This window comes from Chamaea fasciata, unplaced genomic scaffold (assembly GCF_029207755.1).
Source record: "Chamaea fasciata isolate MVZ Bird 193981 ecotype frontalis unplaced genomic scaffold, bChaFas1.0.hap1 SCAF_9, whole genome shotgun sequence".
Classification (NCBI taxonomy): domain Eukaryota; kingdom Metazoa; phylum Chordata; class Aves; order Passeriformes; family Sylviidae; genus Chamaea; species Chamaea fasciata.
Window position 1 is genome coordinate 26,954,553 of NW_027094094.1, and position 20,148 is coordinate 26,974,700.

General features: G+C 38.7%; 1 protein-coding gene across 4 annotated transcripts in view; it reads right to left on the reverse strand.

Moving 5' to 3' along the window:
• Nucleotides 1–18,922, reverse strand: part of LDB3 (LIM domain binding 3) — a 108,852-nt gene extending 89,930 nt beyond the window's left edge. For all 4 annotated transcript variants that reach the window (XM_066191606.1, XM_066191604.1, XM_066191603.1 and 1 more), the window contains exons 1-2: nt 18,880–18,922; nt 18,655–18,779 (exon numbers count right to left, since the gene is read on the reverse strand). In XM_066191606.1, the coding sequence (XP_066047703.1) occupies nt 18,655–18,747 (93 nt within the window). In that variant the 5' untranslated portion in view covers nt 18,748–18,779; nt 18,880–18,922. The remainder of the gene's footprint in view (nt 1–18,654; nt 18,780–18,879) is intronic.
• Nucleotides 18,923–20,148: the final 1,226 nt, after the last annotated feature.

Below are 20,148 nucleotides of genomic sequence, written 5' to 3' on the forward strand. Positions count from 1 at the left end.
GGTTTTCTTTGATATGGGACACACCAATAACTGGAGAAAATTCTCTGGTTTTAAACAGTGAGGAATCCACACGCTTTGAGTACTGAATTTAACAGGGCTCAGATCTTCCCTGGATCCGTACTTCAGGGTAATACAAGTATGGAAAATAAAGAATCAACATGTTTCACAGTGACAAACTACGTCAAACATTTTGGGGCAAATGACACAGGAGACTGGTGTAAACAAACCATCCAGGCATTTAAATGAATTCCTTACAAAAACACTAATAGGAAAAAAAAAAAAAGAAAGAAGCTGAGACGTAAGAGAAAGAGAAAACTTATTTTAAAAGTTTCTGGCTATGTCAGAGAAGAACAAGACATTCTCCATTTGAAAACATATAAAATCATCTCATCTGCTGCTCTGTGTGAATACCAAGACAAACAGAACTGATATGAAAGCATGGATTTCAAGCTCTATGCTACTTTGCAGTCGAGGTAGTAATTCTAGCATGTGTTGCAGCCTCTGTGAACAGATTTGCATTGAGAATGCAAAGGTAAAAGCTCCACAGACAATAAGGTGTTGGTCAAGCCTCTTTGAAGGCCCCTTATCCTTTTTTATCATGCATGACCCAGTAAGAATGTGCAATGCGATCATCCAGAGGGAAAAGAAGCACTAGGCTGTCAAGCTAAGCTTTTGCTGGCTGCAACTCAGATATGACACAAAGTCATGCCCATCTTATGTAAAAACTGATATGAAGCCTGTGTGCTGTTTATGGCATATCAGTGTGTAATTAGAGGGTCTTGTGCTTATATCAATGGGTACATTGATAATCAACTCTCAGGAAAAAAACCAAACCAAAGCAAAAAAGCAGAATGGAGAATTGAAAGGGTAAATATCCAAAGTGGTTAAATCCTTCTACAGAAGGAAAGACAAAGAACAGAACTGCTCTAAGATTAGCAGCCTTTGAAACAGCATCATTACAAGTACCTTCCCCAAGTAATGTGTGAATCAAGCCGCTGTGAAAGTTAGTGAGTCAAGGAGTCTCATGCAGAAAATTAGTTCCATGGTGCACATTCCTCCTGTGACCCCAGTCCATTTGCTTTGCAGAACCAGAGAACTTTTTCTGTCCTGCCAACGCACTAGAAATAAAACTTCAGCAGAGCAAAAATACCAGGGTCCCAACTCCCCATTACTCTGCACAAATTTATTCTCTTCAGTGCAAATGCAAGTATTTCAGTTTCTCAGTTAATTGCTTTGCACTACAAATGCCCTCATAACTGCCTGGCAATGGTAAATCAGTGTTCATTTTCACCTCAGGCAAGACACCGATGATTTTGTTTTAAATCACATTCGGAAAATACAGCTTTAATTTACAATAAAGTTCTAAAAGCCCTTCTATTCCTTCCACAGCTTTATGTTTATGTTGGTTTTATGAGTATGGAAGTAAAATTAAGGATGGCAGGCAGCCTGGCGCTCCTGTCCCAAAAAACAACCTCCCTGGCTTTTCCTATCAAAGTAAGGTCTTGTAAGTCCATGTCATCCTTACTTACATCTGGGAACCCTCTCTAATGACTATGGCAAGGGCCAGAGCAAACACTTCACAGAAGAGCTCACATATAACTATATAATATATATAAATATATATATATATATGTATTTATATAGTGATATAAATTTTGCCATTTTGCAAAGTCATTATGTAACACACCTCTTTATACTGGAGTTGTCTTCTGCTCCAGTGCGGACACTCAAAGCACATTACCTTTCAACTTTAGAATGACATATAAGCTTAAATCACAGAAATTAAAGTTGGAAGTTGCCTGTGCTGGCAGAATGCAGACAACCAGCCCATGTTAGTGGCAAAAGGTCAGAAGAATGCTGGATCAAAAGGATCTGTCTACATTTGTCTGTAGATCAATGAAGCAGATCCTTGTCATGACAAACCTATGGAGCATAGAGATCCATTAAAAAAAAATGCATATAATGGATGTAGGAGGAACTGGATTTCAGATTTGTACAGTTATCTCACTAGGAACAAAGGATGACTACAGAACCTTCTGAAGTAAACATCAATCAATACTAAGAAAATATCTTTTTTTCTCCTTAAAACCTTTTACTCCCTTTCAAGATTTCTGTAATAAATAGAACAGTCAACTGGGAAACCTCATCCACATGTAGATAGTGCACATGCTCAAATACTGTCACAATATGTTAATATGCCAAAGAGCCTGATGAATCTGTATGTTTTTGCATAATGTACAAAGTATTTATGAGTGTGTAGCGCACATATTTCCATAGTGGACAGCAATATTTCAATATCCCATTTTGTTAACCCATCATCTAAACTCTGTTGATATCGATGATGGAAAAAGTTTCTTTTTAATATAAACTTTTATCTAAAGCTATGATAGTATTTTCAGTATTTAACTACAGATTGATATCACTGAATCCTGACTTAAAAGTATTTAGCACAACAGCACTCACCAATATATTGACTGTCCTAAGTATATGTTTAGAAGAGAGGTTTATTTGTCACAGAAATTGTTTTGCCTTGTTAAAAAGTACTCTTCTGGGTGGCCTGTGCTTTTACACATGGCCCTGTTCATGAAGGGCATTATTCCATATTATTACAGGCACTAAATGCCAATTAATTCTCCCTTATGAGTTATGATAAATGATTATTTTAGGGTGGAGCTATACATTTTCCAAAGGGTCTTTATCACAGCTATGATGACAGGACTTTAAGTATGGTGGTATGCTTAGTATTCCCCTGAAGTAGCTGAAGTATGTGCCACAGCAGGTGCCACAAGTAGAACACGGATTTGCTTTGACATTAAAACATAGGGTATAGAAAGAGTGGAGGGTTGTTTGATGGATTTATAAAAGCATATGTTGTGAATGGATTGGGAAAGTGGAGCCTTCTGGGTACAGCATTAGAGCCAAAGCTAACTCAGTTTGAAGAAATCCTGCCTGGTCATGGCAACAGTTGTTTGTACTTCATGATTGCCAGGGTATCTGTCATTAAAGATACATTCTGACACCTCTAAGGAAAAGCTCACTGAAGTGTAACCTCTTGGGGACAATAAGACAAAACTATTAAAACACCCCGTTTGAGCTTTAAGGGATAGATTTTCACCCAGGGACTGTAAAAATTATACTTGCATCTGTTTTCCAAATTTTAAAACATAGTTTACATTTCTTTCCCATTCTTGACCATGTCCTGTTTGTAAAAATGTAAATCTTGAATTTTTGCAGCAGCTCCCAGTGTTGCAGTGGTAATCAATGTAGTTCTAGCCCTTCAGGGGCAATGTGGCATAGAAGGTGGCAGCTTTTACCCAAGGATCTCTGCATTTGTGACTTTATGTCCCCAACCTGGACTGACCAATTCGCTCCCACAAAGCAGGAGATGGAAAGCCCCTCCTCACTAGCCACAGCTAAAGCTCTCAGCCGCCACTCACACACTTCTTGCATCCACAAGCTGACATTTGCTCCTCTGCTTTCCACAATCAATGTGAAAATGTCAGTGTGGTTGTGATCTTGCCAAAGTTTTTCCCACAAAATTTTTTTCACATTACCTAGTACTTTCGGCCTTGCAATGTCATTCCACAAAGACATTGATTATTCCTTTACTAATGCCCAAATGATACTATAGTATTTAGTTTTCATTTTCTTGATCCATCTGCAAAATCAATTTTTGCTTTCTGTATGAATTAAGGTCACAGATAACCTGAAAAAATTAAGTAAAACATCTAACTAGTCTGCTTGATAGTCAGTTTATGGACTTGAGTGCCAAAACTGTAACTAAAATTAAAGTTCTGTAAAAAATAATGGAATCGTCCCAACTGCCACTAGCAGAAAGCAGCCTAGGCAGTGTATACATTTCCTAGATTCGTTGTAAAATATTTACACAGCCAGGAAACCTCAACCTCACTCGTAATTAAAGAAGCCAGAGCTAGATTCCCAGATATTAAAAAAAAAAAAAAATTACATTCTGTGGTGGTCAATCTCCTTAACAGAGTTATATTAGTTTATTCCAGCTAAAAATATTGCCCTTATCTTAGAGAGTGTAGAATTTCTCTTACATTTTAACATTATGTTAGATAGTATGTTTTCCAAGCTCTTTTTATACACAAGTGATTGAGAACAGTGTATTGAGAACAGTTGAAGGTATCATCCTTCAACTCATAAGGCTCTCTTGACAAAAATATTCCCCTGTAACTTCATAGAACCAGTGGAATTATACCAGGAATAAATCTGTTCCAGTATCTTCAGTTACTCTATATGGAAACCAGTCATTTGCCTGACCTTCAGTGCAATGCTAAAAACAGAGTTTGTCTGTCATCAAGAGCCAGTGAGATTTCAGATAAAACAGAAGTCATGGCTCCTGCAATGAAATTCCAGGAGTGTCCATCAAAGGCTTGCCAACAATAGCATCTCACTCAGTCAAGACTTTCATACTTTGATAAAACTGGGGGAGAGGGGGAAGAGGGAATTTGACATTGGAATCAGCCATGTCGCAGCAACTTAGGGCTCAGTCTCAACTATACAAATCCAAAAGAATTCTTTGATTATATTCTACTAAAACTTTTATGAGTTGAATAGCTTTGGGTCCTTAAAAGTCCAATAATTTCTTACTCTGTTGACAATTTACTTTTTGGGGGTTTTTAGTTGGCTGTGAGGGTTATTTTACCCCTTTGGGGGAACATTCCTTCCAACTACCAGCACCACAATGTATTTAAAATAACATATAGAGCAACAAAAAATGAATCAGGTCTGTTCTAAACATCAGAATAAACATTGTGAGCAAACAGTGAAGTGGAAGCAGGACTTCCTTGTTTAAATTACAATAGATTAATCTTGTGTTCACTAGAATAAAAGGACTGTTATAGAAGGACAATTGCCAGGCAAGATTTCAAACTTCTTCCTTATGGTCCCATGCCAGTTCGTCGGCCTGCAGTGCTCTCTCATCTATCAGATTGGCATTTGTCTTGACGTGACTTAATCCAAACTTAAATCTCAAAATACCATCCCTGTCCTAGCAGAATATTGCCCAATGCTTGATAGTGAGAGATGGCAATAGAAAAAATTACCAATCATTTCCACATTCAGCTTAGCTATCCATCAGTACATACAATGCTTGCTAACAGCCTCACTATCTTGGAATATATGCTCACATTCCTAGTATTTGCACAGTTTGCTCAGTTTTGGAGTTCCTTTGGCTTCTACTTAGAGGATATAAACAGTTTTATATGTGTTTAGACTATGGATAACAGCGGGTTGGAGTGAAACTAACAAAAATGATATCACGTAACATGGTCTTCTCATCTCTCAAAATGGAAATTGTACATTTTAATCAAAAAATAAAGTCCTGTCCTAGTCTCTCTCACTGGTCTTTGCAATGAAAATTAACCATAAAAAAACAGATTATGGAGGTGAGGTAAGAACGGAAAGGAAAAAAACACTTCAAGACAATATCAAGGATCACAGAAGTGAAAGACATATTTCAAAGTTAAGAGGATATTAAAATTCACATTATCAATTTTTAAGTGCAACTTCTAGGCACCTCTCCTTGAACATGAGGCCACGGCACTCTCTCTGTTACATTATCTAATTGAATTCAGGACTATCACAGTGCAACCTACTTGCACTACAAAGTGATCCAAGTCACTAGAGGAAGGGAGGAAAACATAAAGAGGCAGAGCCAACCAATGGCTATTTGTCCTAAGAATGAAGCTGTACAGAAAAAGTACAAAGATACCATCAAAAAAGCTTTGATTTTACTTATCCTGGTGTCAAAGCAAGATAAACTGGGCAAAAAGTAAGTTATTGTGTGACAAATGACAGAGAAAAGATATAGATATTGTCATTAATATAAATATATATATATATACACACACATATAAGTAATCAGGAATATCTGTTCATCGTTAAGTGTTAAAGAAAAGAAAAAAACTGAAAAGAGAGGGGTTTTCTTAGGCCATTACCATCCAAAGAAAAAAAACTAAAAAGAGAGGGGTTTTCTTAGGCCATTACCATCCAAAGATAAAGACACAGGTCCCAGACAGTATACACTCAGTAGGGAAAATAAGGAGAGCTCCTTTTATGCTCCAATTGAAAACAAGCTCAACTAAAAATGTACAACAGACGTTGCAAATCACTGCCCTTTTCATCCGTTCTCAGGATTTGATATCTTTCGATAAAAACAGGCTTTTGCTTGATTATTTGTTGTTGCTGTTAACAGATACACCTAGGGATTGGGAGATTTTAATTATTATGACGCTACTCAATAAATATAGGAAAATATTCAAATAAATACTAAGAAACACTTGGATGTTTCAAATTCACCTCTTCAAGGAGGTCACCATCATCTTTAAGGTGTTACAGTTTAGCCAGAAAAAAGCTTCTCTCATGACACACTGAGAAAATTAATTTTTACTGAGTATTTCGTTACTGTCATTGCTGCAATGGTGAGAGGATATTAACAGCTTCAAAAGATGGCATGGACCCTTTATTTTCAAAAAAACTTTGGCAATTTGGGAGATTTTCTCAATAGTTCCTGAACCCTATTTTGCTATGGCAAAATTGTATTGTCTGCAGTGGAAAAAGATAATTTTTTAGAGAGCATTTTCTGAACATTTCTCTTTACAGCATTAGTGTATCCAAGGGCAGTAGCATGCTGGTGTGGATGTATGGCACAAATAGTCTCACACAGTAGCCAAGATGCTTTATGGGAAGACTGAAATTAAAGACCTGTGGCATCCAGGCCAGAACATCCACTGTGGATGTTCTAAAATTAAACGCCAATGAGGAAAGTTTATTCCTCCCTAAACCCTTTATCTACACATTGAGGCTTAACAATCAACGACATTGATGAGCTCTTTCCTGGCCTCCTAAGCTTGGAGATGCATTTAATATTGCAACCCAATCCAATCTCTGCAAAACCAGTGGAGAAGGATCAAGACCTAATGGAGACAAAAGAAGTAATATTGTTTACCAGCCCTCTTAACAATACTTCCCTCAGATAAAACCAATTAAAGGTCCCATTGATAAGGCAAATAAGGGTTAAATTATAATAAAACTACTTTGTGCTGCTTTCTAGTCCATAAAGAGTTTTAATAAAACAAAATTTAGAGACCAAATTAAGAATTGGAGCTAAATACCCAGAGCAGCAAGAGATAAAGACATCTACCCATATCATCAAATGGTATGAAACTCAGATCCAGCCTGGGATTCTTTCCCTATGAGAAAGATCAGCATCTCATGCTGTACTTATAAAATGTAATACTGTACAAGAGAGTGTCCTGCCTCCTTTCCAGGTTGTCTTTAGGACACATGAACTCCAGGGAATTGTGGGTGGAATGTATGAAAGATCTTATTGCAGCTGCTGGTACTGCATCTGTTCAAGGGATAAATAAAGCAGCTAAGTTCTAGTTTTGGTTCCATACACTACCAGTCCCTTGACATGCACAGAAATTATATACCACCTCCTCATCTTGTCAATCACACTGCAAATATGTCTTCCATATTGTGGAAGGGATGGTCACTTTTTTTTGGCCAGGAATGTTCCCACAAGCTAGGATAACCTCCATGACAGGTCACACACAATGGAAAAAAATCAAACCCACTTCATTTTCTTCCGGAGAGCAACCCATTCATGCAAATTACCACTCTTTAGACTTCTTCTAATTTTTCCAAGGAAAGAATTGGGTCTAGAAAAAACTGATGTGAAATTAAAACTGAACTAATCCACTGATTATCTAGACCTTCAGGAAAGTTTATTCTCTTTTGTTTTTCTTCAGTACCACTCAAATCCCCCATGTTTTGGCATGTGGAATTTATGGAAATGCTCTCAATCATTATCTGCTTGTATTTTTTATATATATAGGTTTTTAAAATATTAATGTGTATATTTTCTTCAAAGAAAAAGTTGGAGATTACAATCTAAGATGACATTTTTCAGAGTGAGGAACCACTGCTCTGAAGAAAATTAAGCACAGATATGTAGGAAAAGGGAATTCCTGCTGAGCAGGAAAAATCCATCTTTTTGTGGACCATAGGATGTGTGGTTGTAAAAGGAGGAAAGTCTTTCCTGGGAATCTCAGTGAAGATGCAGTCTACTGTCAACACAGAAGTGATACTGGTATTATTTGCAGCTTGGGTTCCTTAACAGAGACTAGAGAAGACTTTAATACAGCAACACATGTAATCAGAGAAACAGGAAACCCCCCAGCTTCACACAGGGCAGTCATGAACCTCCTTGTGGCTCCTTTGTGCCAGCTCCTTCGTGCGCATTCCTTCTCTGTCCCTTCATGGCTCTATAGGACATTATACACCTTTTGGAGGGTCTAAATCTTTAACTTCCCAAAAGCAGTCTTCATCTTTTTGTTCCTCCACACTAAGTGCACTTAATCTGAACGGCATTGAAAGCTGGGAGCAAAGAAAGGATGGCACACTCTGGTGAGGCAGAATGTGGGAATAGAGCAAGGAAAGGAGGCAGGGGAAAGAGGCCACATGAGCATTCCAGGCATATGGAAGGAGGAGAAGCAGAGAAGAATTTCACATGGATTGAGGATGAATGCCAAGAGCCATCAGTACCTGTCCTTGCAGCTGGCTGCTGCAGCTGAGGCACACAGTTGTCAAGGGTGGGATAAAGCCTCCCTCAAAAGAGAAGAGAGCTTTGCTATTCCCCAGGGGTGAAACAGCCAAACAATTCTGGCACCTCAATAATCAGTTCACCCTTCCCATGAGGTGCCAACAGTCTGATACCCACAACTCTGTGCACTCAGCCTGGACTACAGACAACTATATGGCAAACCAACACACGTTTCAATTTTAGAAGTGCTGCCCTGAAAAGAAGTAGTACCAAGCAGTGGACAATCAAACAGGGAAGAGATTCCAGTACAGGTAGATGTGGTTTGCTGCTGTCCACACAACTGACGATGCTTGCAGACTGCTGACCACTTCTTGTCATGAAGAAAGCAAAGCACACATGTAATAGAGAGATCCTCATTCACCCCACCCCTTACAGTTGACAAAAGGATTAAAGGATTTCATCTTGCATAATTTGTAAGGTAATTTAAGCAAAACAGTGAGATAAAAATCTTTTAGACATGAAAGGAATTTTGACAGTAGGTTAGGAGGGTACTTGTATTTTACAACTCTTGTCAAAAAAAAAAAAACAGCAGAAAGACTATTCATTTTTTTCCTACAATAATTAACTTTAGCCAATGCTGATGAAAAAGACAATCTTGCTTTGACTTGCTTTTTTAAACACCTGCCATAGTACCAACTGCCCTTAGCCATTTTTGAACCAGCTATGATTAGGTAAGGAGAGAATGCTGACATTTTCAAATAGAACAGGATGGTCCCAGTGACCCCCGGGATGAAGGAAAGGCAGCCCAAATTCACCCTAATACCAGGGCATTCTGATTTGGCACTATGTACCAGAATCTGGGGTTACATGTAGTATTTTTGGAGTTTTGGATAAGATGTCCCATTCCAGAAGCTTGAGGTAAACGTAGTACTGGTTCCAATTCAAAATAGCTTCCTAAGTTACTGGATGCTTTAAATATAGCATAAGAGTCTCACAGAGGCTTCTCAAGAGTGTGCACGGCGCCCTAATCAGGTATAGTAAGTATTACAATGCATTGCAAATATTTTTATTCATGCCACAGACTAATTGTCACTAAAGCTGGCTTCAAACTGAGAACCCATAAATTGTTTAAAGTAAGCACGTGCCCTTAAGCCTGCTACTTTTAATAAGAATAAGGGTTTATGTCTGTATTAGGTATGGCTAAGCAAGAGAGGCATGGAGCCAAAATAGCCCAGAGGCTGGAATTTGGACTCTGAGCAAGGGAAAGGTGGGAATAGGGTGAGACCATGTGAAAGGCTGTGTTCCCTCTAATCCTCAGCTGCCATTGCTACAAATCAAGTGTATTTGGAAGGATTTTGAGAAAGGTTAAAACCTATTTATGCACTGTGTGCAGGCACTGAACACCTGTGGCACAGATGATCACAACACCAGCTACGCACGTGGGAGGTGCAGAAAGTAACTCTACCCTCGTCAGGGGATTTGCATGCCTTTAAGACATTTGGCCCATTTCATCTTCCTAAAAGAAGAGCAAGACCTCATTGACTTTTTGGGAAAATGGCTGCTAACCACCACTACCAAAGAGAGGAGTCACCTTGAAGGAAGCCCATTCAAAATATTATCTGGAGCCATTCATAAGCTGAGAATGAATTTTTTTGAGGGTACCTAATTCCAGGAACTTTCTTCCCTCTATTCATTGTATGCTTTTTCGCCTGTAAATCTCTTAGAAGAACACAAACAGCTTTACATTTGGGGGAAATATTATACTCTTCGTGAATCTGAAAAATGGGAGATTTTGGAACTGTCCCCGAAAGCTACCAAACAGGCTGACCTAAGCTTCAGGGCCAGCTTTATGTGACCAAGCTTTTGTTTCTTTTACAACCTGAGTTTTATGTCGGTAGCTAAATAAAATACTTTTTTAAAAAAATCATCATCTCTGCAATACATTTTGACAGGTGATACCTGTTAGCTTTTAAATAGATAATGGGAATTATGGGTCAACACAATATGTTTTAACAGCATATTTATTGAGATCCTTGTCTTCACTCTGTACCAGAAAAATGAAATTCTTTATGAATTAATGAATGTCATTTATTAAATATCATAGCATACTTCTATCAAATTACTATTTAGGAATTTATACAACTGTAACAGAAAGCCTGTTCAGATATTTTGTTCTCAGGTAACCTTTTTCTTAAGGCTTTAATTACTCTAGTACAGAAGAAACAGCCCTTTAACATGCCGTGTATAGAAACCATTCTTATCCAATTAGCATTATTAATTTCTACTAGCACAGTACTGCTGACATTGCCAGACAAGGTTTTAAATTCATTTATTTCCTCCAAACTTGCTGTTGCAATTGATTTTTACCATGTTCAGCAGAAATTTCCCTCCTTCCTCTCCCCTTCTCAAGATCTTTCAACAGTGAGTCATAATTTACCTGCACATTGATAATTTGGCTAATCTTGCACCAAAACTCAGTGAAAAAGAAGAGCATTGTCTCCTATTACACTGAACACTATTTAATGCTATGTTATGCATTAAAACGGTGGCATCTCAGGTACCCACCTGCAGAAATTTCTAGTTACACACAAGCTGGCCACATGAGACTGTCTTCTCAGCTAGCTCCAGCCCACAGTGAAAGCTCTAGATTAAAATGAAGACTATTGCATTTTGTAATCATTTTCATACTTCCCCATTGCTACTCAAGGTTGGTGTTTTGTATTTAAATACCCACATTTTTGATAGTTGTAGTATAACATACACTTTATGCTACTAATTAGACAACAAGATAGGAACTGCTGTTGCTAGTATAGAAACTTAATGACAGCATATTCACAGAGCTGATTTCTCCTTGTGTTCTACTGGCTGGAGAACATTTTGCAATAATGCATTCAGAATGGAGATAATGACAGAGTTATCTGCCGTGTTATTAAGACAGTCATTTACAGAGTTCATACATCAGACACTAATAAAAAGTTTTACCTAAAAAAAAAGCTTATTGTCCATTTTAATTATAAAGCACTAACAGTTCAGCAGCTTAAAATTCATAATTTAATGGTTACCTCCTGATGTTCACTCATTCTAAAGGATCTGCAAAATTATTAACTTTAATAATAATTATGTAAATCTGAGGACTTCCTGAAATACTACATCAACTATATTCTCATATAAGTAAACTCTAGGTCAAAGACTGAACAATGTGTCAGACCACATTATCCAGTTGGCAGACCACACTGTTAAATCTTAAAACAAATGAAAATGGAATGCAAATAATTTGCATTGTGGATCTGTTTCCTTAGGTTAAGAAACCCTTTCCTCCCTCTTCCATAAAACCACAAAAGCTACTGTTATCCCCAGTTGTGAACTCAGATTTTTACCAGTCTTGAGCCCAAGTTTTCCACAGCTAATGCTATATGACACCTGTTCAAGGGAAGAGCTGCATTTCCCTTTCTTTTGCAGGAAAGAAAGCTGCAAAGTTACTTTATAACTGAGCTGGCAATTGCATAGATATTATTCAGCCCAATTATTTCATAGAATGAGCTCTTTTCACAGATAACACCACACAAGTATTGGTGATTCAGGTTACAATCCCACTCCAAATTAAAAAGCACTTAGGAGGTGAAATGAAGAAAGAGCTTCAAACCCATAGGTTATGTATTTTGTGTAAGAACAGTCAGAACACCAGGTTTGATGATGTAACTCCATTTAAAACCAGAACCTCAGCTATTACTGGCCGTTAGGCACATTTATCTGGCCTATATTCTACCAGGGTGTTACGTTTCTCCTGAAATTCAAAGCAGATAGAATTGAAGAACATAGCCTTAAATAGACAATTGCTGCACAGTATCTGTGCAGAACACATAATTCTCCTTATATACCCCTGACCTTCAGCAGTGGACTTAGTATTTAGTGATTACTTTAATCACACAAACAGATAAGAGCGGTTGCCTTTGTGTTCCAAGTACCTACTTGATTTAAAGGAGAAATCATTTGACCAAGTGCTGCAGCTAGCTACATGCTGTTCCTGGAAGTTATTTTGTCAAGTAGAATACATGCATTCAAACCACATTGCGTTACCATGCTGCAGTTTAAATAAAAATTGTAATGAAAGCACTCTTCAACAAATAAACCTGAGTTTAAAGTTACAACCATAAACTTCATGGATTTTTCAAGATATTTTCTGCAAGGAAGGAAAACGAAAGCTTCTTATTTCTATCATGACTGTTTACCCAGAAGAGAAAAGCAACCCATCTCATGCTGGAACTTTGGATACAAAATCAGGTATTTGCTGAAATCAAACCTTCTCTCAAGTGTTAGTGGCTCTGGTGAAACATCCATTGGGATTACTCCTCAGACCTGATACAGTATTTTTGGTCAAGACATGTTGTCTACCTCAGAATAACTAATTCCTTACCTCTTAGAGCACCTGCACAGCCACATTTAAAACTCTGGTCTGTTTCACTCAGAGCAGAGGCTTGAACTGCCTCCCCAGTATCCTGGGATATTTTGATCCCCAGGTGCCAGAACTCCTTTCTCTGGTCCAACAAGTATTATTTGAATGGAACGCAGCTAGAGAATTTGCTCCCTCTCTCCTTGTCTGACATAGACATGACACTTGTGTTTGAGAGGACATGCAACCTTATCATACAAATGCCCTGAACACTGAACTGCCATTTATAGTACAGATGCTGTCTACTGGAACATCTCAAATAAACAATACCAAATCAGGAGGCTGAGGAGTTACTAGTAGGGCTCAGGCTCACAGAAACACAATCATTTCTGATGCAGCTGTAAACATACCAGAACTGACTTGCAAATTAGTTTGAAAGCAAACATACCACCTCAGATAACTAGCACTCTCTTAGGATACTGACATTGTTTGCATATATAACAAATAATTGCAGGTAATAAAATTCAGAATGCTGTAACTACTCGAGAAGTAATCAACAAATTAAACAGATTATCCCAAAGAAATGCTGATGCCCACAGAATAGTTGTTTTATCAAAAATATAGATAGTAAAGTTCTGGAGTGTTCTGAAAAGCTGGCCTGGAAGTATTTAATTTTTCTTTCACAAGAAACTATTTGGAGCTAAACTGTAAGAAGACTGGAAGAATGTGAATCTGCTCAGGTGTAAGAAATTACCACAGTTTGTCTAGGCATAAGACAGTCATTATATTAAATGGCTCACTTCCTTCTCAGAAGATGACTTTCCTTTGAACTTTAAAGGAAAAAGGAAACATCTCTACTGAGTACTAGCTAAAGAGGAAGATTTCTAGAGGACACCAGACTTATCTGTTAGTTTAGTAGAATAACAACTATTATAAATACTGATCTATAGCTTTTGATATTGTGAAGGACTTTTTATTTGGAGATTAAAAAAAAACCCTCTCAAAGCTGCAGTTGCAGCTTTAGAACAGCTACTCAGCCGTCTGATTCACCAAAGGTGGATGCTTAACAGGTGATGTGGTACCAGCACTTCAAGAGAACTTGTTGAATTGTTTCAGTTCAGTCAATACAGGTGAACTGCATTTTTCTGATTATAGTTTATGTACAGCATCACATGGCCATTCAAAGAACAGCTGCAGAATGCACAGAGCCTGACCCAGATCATCTGAGGCCTCCCTGCATTCAAGAACAGAAGAAAAAAAAGTGAAAAGGGACTGCCTTCCCTCCTCACTTGTCTGCTGTGAGGCACTGATATGCAATAGCCCACAGGAAATGAATACTCTCACTCAGCTCCTCTAAAGCAAAGGCACTGACAGCCAGAGGTTGGCATATGCATGCTAGGGAGTGGAGGAGGGACAGGAAGCAATCAGGATGAGACACTGATAAAAGGAAAGAGCCTAACAACTGTGAGAAAAAAACCCTTCCTGCTACTGCACAGAGACTGCAAAATGCTAGACCAGGGTTTTCCCCAGACTCAAAAAGCTGTTTCAGGGTGCTTGTAGCAGTCAGTACACTGATCAGTTAATTTAATTCTTTTTGTAGCAATGTTTGGTATTTTTCCTTTCTGGACTTACATCATCACCAGATTTCAACCTTTTCATCACTTAATCGAATAAAGAAAAGTATTTCTTGAACGTTTTTGTTTTGTTTAAACACTATCTCCTGTTTCAGGCTCTGGCTTTTGATTTGGAACCCAAGCAGCTAAAAAAACTTCTCTATTAGGAAATACAAAAGTGTATGGATAACCGCAGAGTGAATATACCAGTCATGAGTTCCCACAGGGATTTAAATAATACTTCTACTACCTCAGATAACGATAGCTCCTTCACACCTTTCAGCTCGTTGCATCACTTGCAAGCCAGCCTGTCTCACTAGAAAAGTTTGCTGTTCAGAAACAAAAGATTCAGAATTATATGAAGATGTTCTGTTATTGCATCCAACGACGTACAATCATACCATCTTAGGTAACATGGCAACCGAGCACTTAGATAATTAACTATGTCCAAAAGCCTTCTTACAGAGGATTAGGCCTATAAAATTAATGAATTCTGCTTGCTTCCAGACAGTTCAAGCAGCAGGAGAAAATAAACAGCTTTGCTGCCCACGTCAATTTGGAAAGACCAGATTTATGTATATGATCATGCCACTGGTGACAGTGCTTAGCAGTGCCAGCAACCTGCAAGTCTCCTTCATTTCAGCAGGGCTGACAGATGCTCAGCTTTTCTAAGTCTGTCAATACAGTTTTCCTACATCTGCTACCTGCTCATGACATGTCAGGACAGAATGCCACATCTCATAACAGAATTTGACATCTTATGACCATATTTTTCTAGTGGGTAGGATGGTCTGTAGGGTGGGGACTGGACAAATAGTTTACAGATGATTTCCCAATGCTATTGTTAAAGGAGTGTGAAAGCTGAAGAGTGACTTTAACTTTTCCCTATTTGTTTTTGTCTCCTGTTTTCTTGTTTCCACCCTCTACATTAGTCAGGCATTTATTTTTAGATAAAGAACAGATAAGCAGAACAATCCATTTCAGGGGAACAGATCTTCACCTGTCATCCAGCTGACTGACTGTGACTCCTGTGCATTATGCTGTTGACAATTTAGCAATGAGCTGATCACCTGGGCCTACTTGAACGGAATACAGTGTCTCAGAACCATTTTAAAGATTTCTTTAGACATGAACTGTTATGCCAAACAGCTCTGAGTAATTCCCTTCCTCATCCACTGTGTTAAAAGCATTTCTCCTGAATAGAAACATTAGTAACCCCACAATCCTGTATTGTGCTTTTCTCAGCAGGTTTCAGAGACCTTCAGGATTTCTCCCCTGCTCTCCAGGTGAAGTGTGAGGTGAGTGGGAATTGTATAGGGCCTGACAGAGCGCAGGTCAACAGGTACCCACCTGATGTCTAAGCATGGGCTAGCTTCATAATGGCACAATACTGGTGCTCTCTTTCAGGAGGGTGCTTGGAAACCTGCTGGTCTAATACTATAGATGGGATGAACAACCCTGCTGTGTTAAGACACTTTCCATGTCTTTCTCAGGAGCTTAGAGGCAGTGCTCTTGCAGCATGACAGAAGAGCAGAGAGCCTTCACGAAAAAGGAGGAATCTTTCTGTTCTCTGTGGCCCATAGACAGTCCAATTAAATGAGGGCAGTCAGAGCACAATGAACATGTCTGCATGCAAACCCAGTCTGCAGGCTTAGAAGGACACTGAGCACGTGTAGCCAAAAGTGCCATGGCACATCTGATATTAAAAGCAACTATAATATTCTTTAAGTTGAAGTATTTGGACTCATCCTGCACATAGAATGTCTAATCTTATCTCAGGGCAGCAGTGGATTAAAACCAGTCCATAAATAGGTGTACAGCATCAACTAGCAACATTTAGAGCTGTGTGCCCTTTCCAAGAAGGAGATCCTCACAGTTATCTTCTCTCCCCTCCTCCCCATGCGGAATATCTTAAAAATGTAATCCCTTTTCCCACCACAATAAGACTGCAACTATGGCTGAGTTCATAGGTCAACTCACTTTTGACTGCAATTTCTGATCTGTTTGGAGATATGTGATGATAGAGAAAAGAACAGATTATCATCAAAAGTCATGTATTACACTGTGTCCCAATTAAAAACATCACAACCAGCAGACAAAACTATCCCAGCTCCTCCTGAAAGAGGCTATGTTAATTCCTCTATGTCTGCTTCTGCCCTCGTAAGGCAGGCTCTAAAATCCAATCCCATCCCAAAGCTGTAGTCCCAGCTAAAAAGTGGGCCTCACTGGGAAGGAGTTAAAAATCATTTAACAGTGCTTTCTGATACTGCTATGGCTGAAAATGCAGTCAGCTCTGAAGAGCTAATTCCTCCACACCTCTGGGAATTCAGCTGTTGCGGTTTCACTTCTGCTCCTCCTATGCTCTCAAAAGCCCCATGAGAATCATACAGCCTTTGGGCATAGTGTTTACACTTTCACAGATTACAATCTGAGACAATGAGCTCTTTGGGAAACAATTGGCTTTTCATTACAGATTGTGTCATATACAGTGCAAGAGCTACAGCCCTGGCCCACGGCTGACACTCTAGGTATGACTGCATCACTTAAAAGAAAATAATCAGTACCATACAGTGAAGGCAGCAAAGTGTCACGAAAACACCTACAAAAATATGATGGCACCTCTCTGTACTTACCTTGGGTGGGATGAGAAAAGAAATACCAACACTATTTACAGGAGCAAAATTAATCTGAGCTTATGAAGGGAATTTATTTTCGCAGACAGAAGGCATTTTAGGTTGTCTTTTGCTTGTTTGCTTTTGATAATACCGCCAGAACAGCCTTCTTTGCAATTACTATGCTGCAAAGGAGTTATGAAAAGTACATCTCATCAGCATAGGCCTTAGTATTAAGGTAAATGTGGCTCTGTCTTCCAAGAAAGGGATAATGTGCATAAGAACAAGGGAGATCAGATGATACGGTTTCACAGGATGAATATGGAATAGCACAGCTAAGATTTCAGAAGCTTACCAACTGACTTTGAATCACATTTTGTACCCACAACTTAACAGACTGTATTTTTTCATTATGAAAAAATCAACATAGTCTTAAAAGCAGTGTAGGTTGCTTTTTTTTTAATTATTATTTTTACAGTGGAGTAGACCTTTTATTTGCATTCTACTTGTTTGTCTGATTAAATCATTCTCGTATTTCTCTTACATACTGTTATGTAAGTAACCTCTCTTGTCACTGCACTGCAAAATAAGCCTTCTGCAGGTCATTTGTGGAGGAACCAAGACCTCCCTAGAATGATCTGAACATTCTGGAGCAGATTTGAGACTGTCAGAAACAAGAAAAAAGAAGGGAGCTACCAGAAATCACACAGAGCTATTTTATAAGAGAAAAGTAGGTAAGTGAATCACAAATTTCCTAAAAACCATCCAAAGTTAAAAAATTTTAAGAAACGGAGCTAATCCAGGTAATAGGAGTACTGAACCACAACTCCTTAAAATAATGCTTCAAGGGAAAGAGAAAAGAAAAAGGCAGCTAGGAGATATATGGCTGTAATTGACAGATACACCAGGTAATTAATTATTAAATCCATGCTGTTTGTCAGCTGCAAATGGAAGGCTTCTGCATAATTTAAGACATTATTTTAAGTGCTACTGAGTCTTCTGCTTGACATGTCTAATTTTTATCCAACTATTGCACCCCATCACGAGAAGGGACACATCCCTGCCTCAGTTCAGTTTTAACACCTAACTTCACATATTTACAAGCAGTTACATGTTTATTTTCTAGAAATAAAATTCTGTATTCCCATTCAGAGTTGTTCTACTCCCTTCCCCCCCAGTGAGGCCCCTATCAGCAGAAAAGAGACAACACTGTACAGAGTAGAGCTGGAAGCTTACTTCAAAGAGACAGTATCACCATCCACAAAAAGATACTAACTGGAACTGTCTTCCTGAGGCATTATCAATGCCAGGTTGTACTTCAAACTGGTACATTTCTAGTTCACGTTAAATTCTCTTTATTCACACCTAGGTGCAAAGATCTCAGTTCTGCTAGGCCAGGTGAAAGTGCACATATGACTGCTATCCTCCAACCCAAACAAGCTCAACAAGGATTTTTTGCACACTTACTCTGGAGATGGTCAAGGGCATGTTGAAGTCCTTGCCCCCTTGCAGCCGGAAGCCCCAGGGTCCAGGTCCATTCAGGTTCACACTGTAAGCCATGTTGTACGGCTTCCACAGGCAGCCACAGGGCACTGCGGGACACAAGGATGGGGCAGACAGAAAAAAGGGTGAAAAAACAGACTGAGAACAGGGAAGAGTTTTACAGAACGAAAGCAATTCTCTCTGCCTTGCCTGTTCAGTCGTGCTCTGATAGCACCTAAGAATAGATGGGAGCTATAATGCAGATGCTGATATCCCAGCTGAGTAGGGCCCATAAAAGGTTTGTAACCAGACACCTACTATGCAAAGACTTCATGACTCAGAGGTCTAATATAGTCCCGAGGGAAGGGGACAGATCTTTCTAGGCTCCTCAAGCCCCTCATGCTGCTCAGTTACTTTATGGACAAAACACATGTTTTAATAAAACAAGCAAACAAAATCCCATTCTAAAATCCCAAACACCCAAGTCTCTTCACTAACCTGTTAACAACTACAAAGCCATTTTTAAATTCTGCTTCAGCATGTAGGTACCTTGCACTTGACATACAATACAAGTTCTTTCTACATAGATCTTTCCACATGTAGCAGGAAAGGCACCAAGAAGAGTCAACCTTCTTTTGCAATGCTTTCTTAAACTGAAAAAAAGTATATACTACATGTATTTAGCATCACCAAAAAAATCCCACAACTTCATGTTTAGCTCTTGGCTCCACAGCACTTGCTTTCCTTAGTAAAAATTAACATTTATTCTTCCTGAATGCAGGAAGATGTATCATGAGACACTTCTAATCAGTATTCTATTTCTGTAACAAGAGCACAGTCTCACTACATACCTGTTTCATCATTTCAATATAACTCCTCTAAAGGTGTGACACTTGAATGAAAGGCTAAGAATACAAATAGATAGCTAACTGCTTCCTTAATTAATTCCTTGATTTTTTCATAGTTTACATTCCAGTTCTTTGGAGTTCCACAAAACTATAAACCTTGTTCAGTAATGCTGGATAGCACTTCTGCCTTAGATTAGAAATTGCTAAAATACAGAGGGCATGAAGGTAGGGAAGAAGCTGTTGGCAGAACTAAAGATATAAACAAAAAGTTTCTGCTGTCAGGGTAAAGCTACAAACATTAAACAATGCTCACCCCTTTCAAGTCATTAATTAGTGCACAATTTCCAGAACGCCTCATCTGTATCTTCACAGCATTTGTACTCCTTTATCCTCTGGTTAGAAAGAAATTGCCATTATATGAAAAAGGTGGGGAAAAAAAGTCCCCCAGACATGGGTTCTACTTTGATAATCCGAAAGACAAGCAAACCCATACAATGCACTTGAATGAGGCAGCTCAGCCTGAACATTGATAATGGGTCACCCTGCCAATACACCTACCTTAAAACATGATAAATATCTGATGACAAAACAGCAGAGAGCAAACAGTACCAGGAACTCAGCCTTTGTCTAA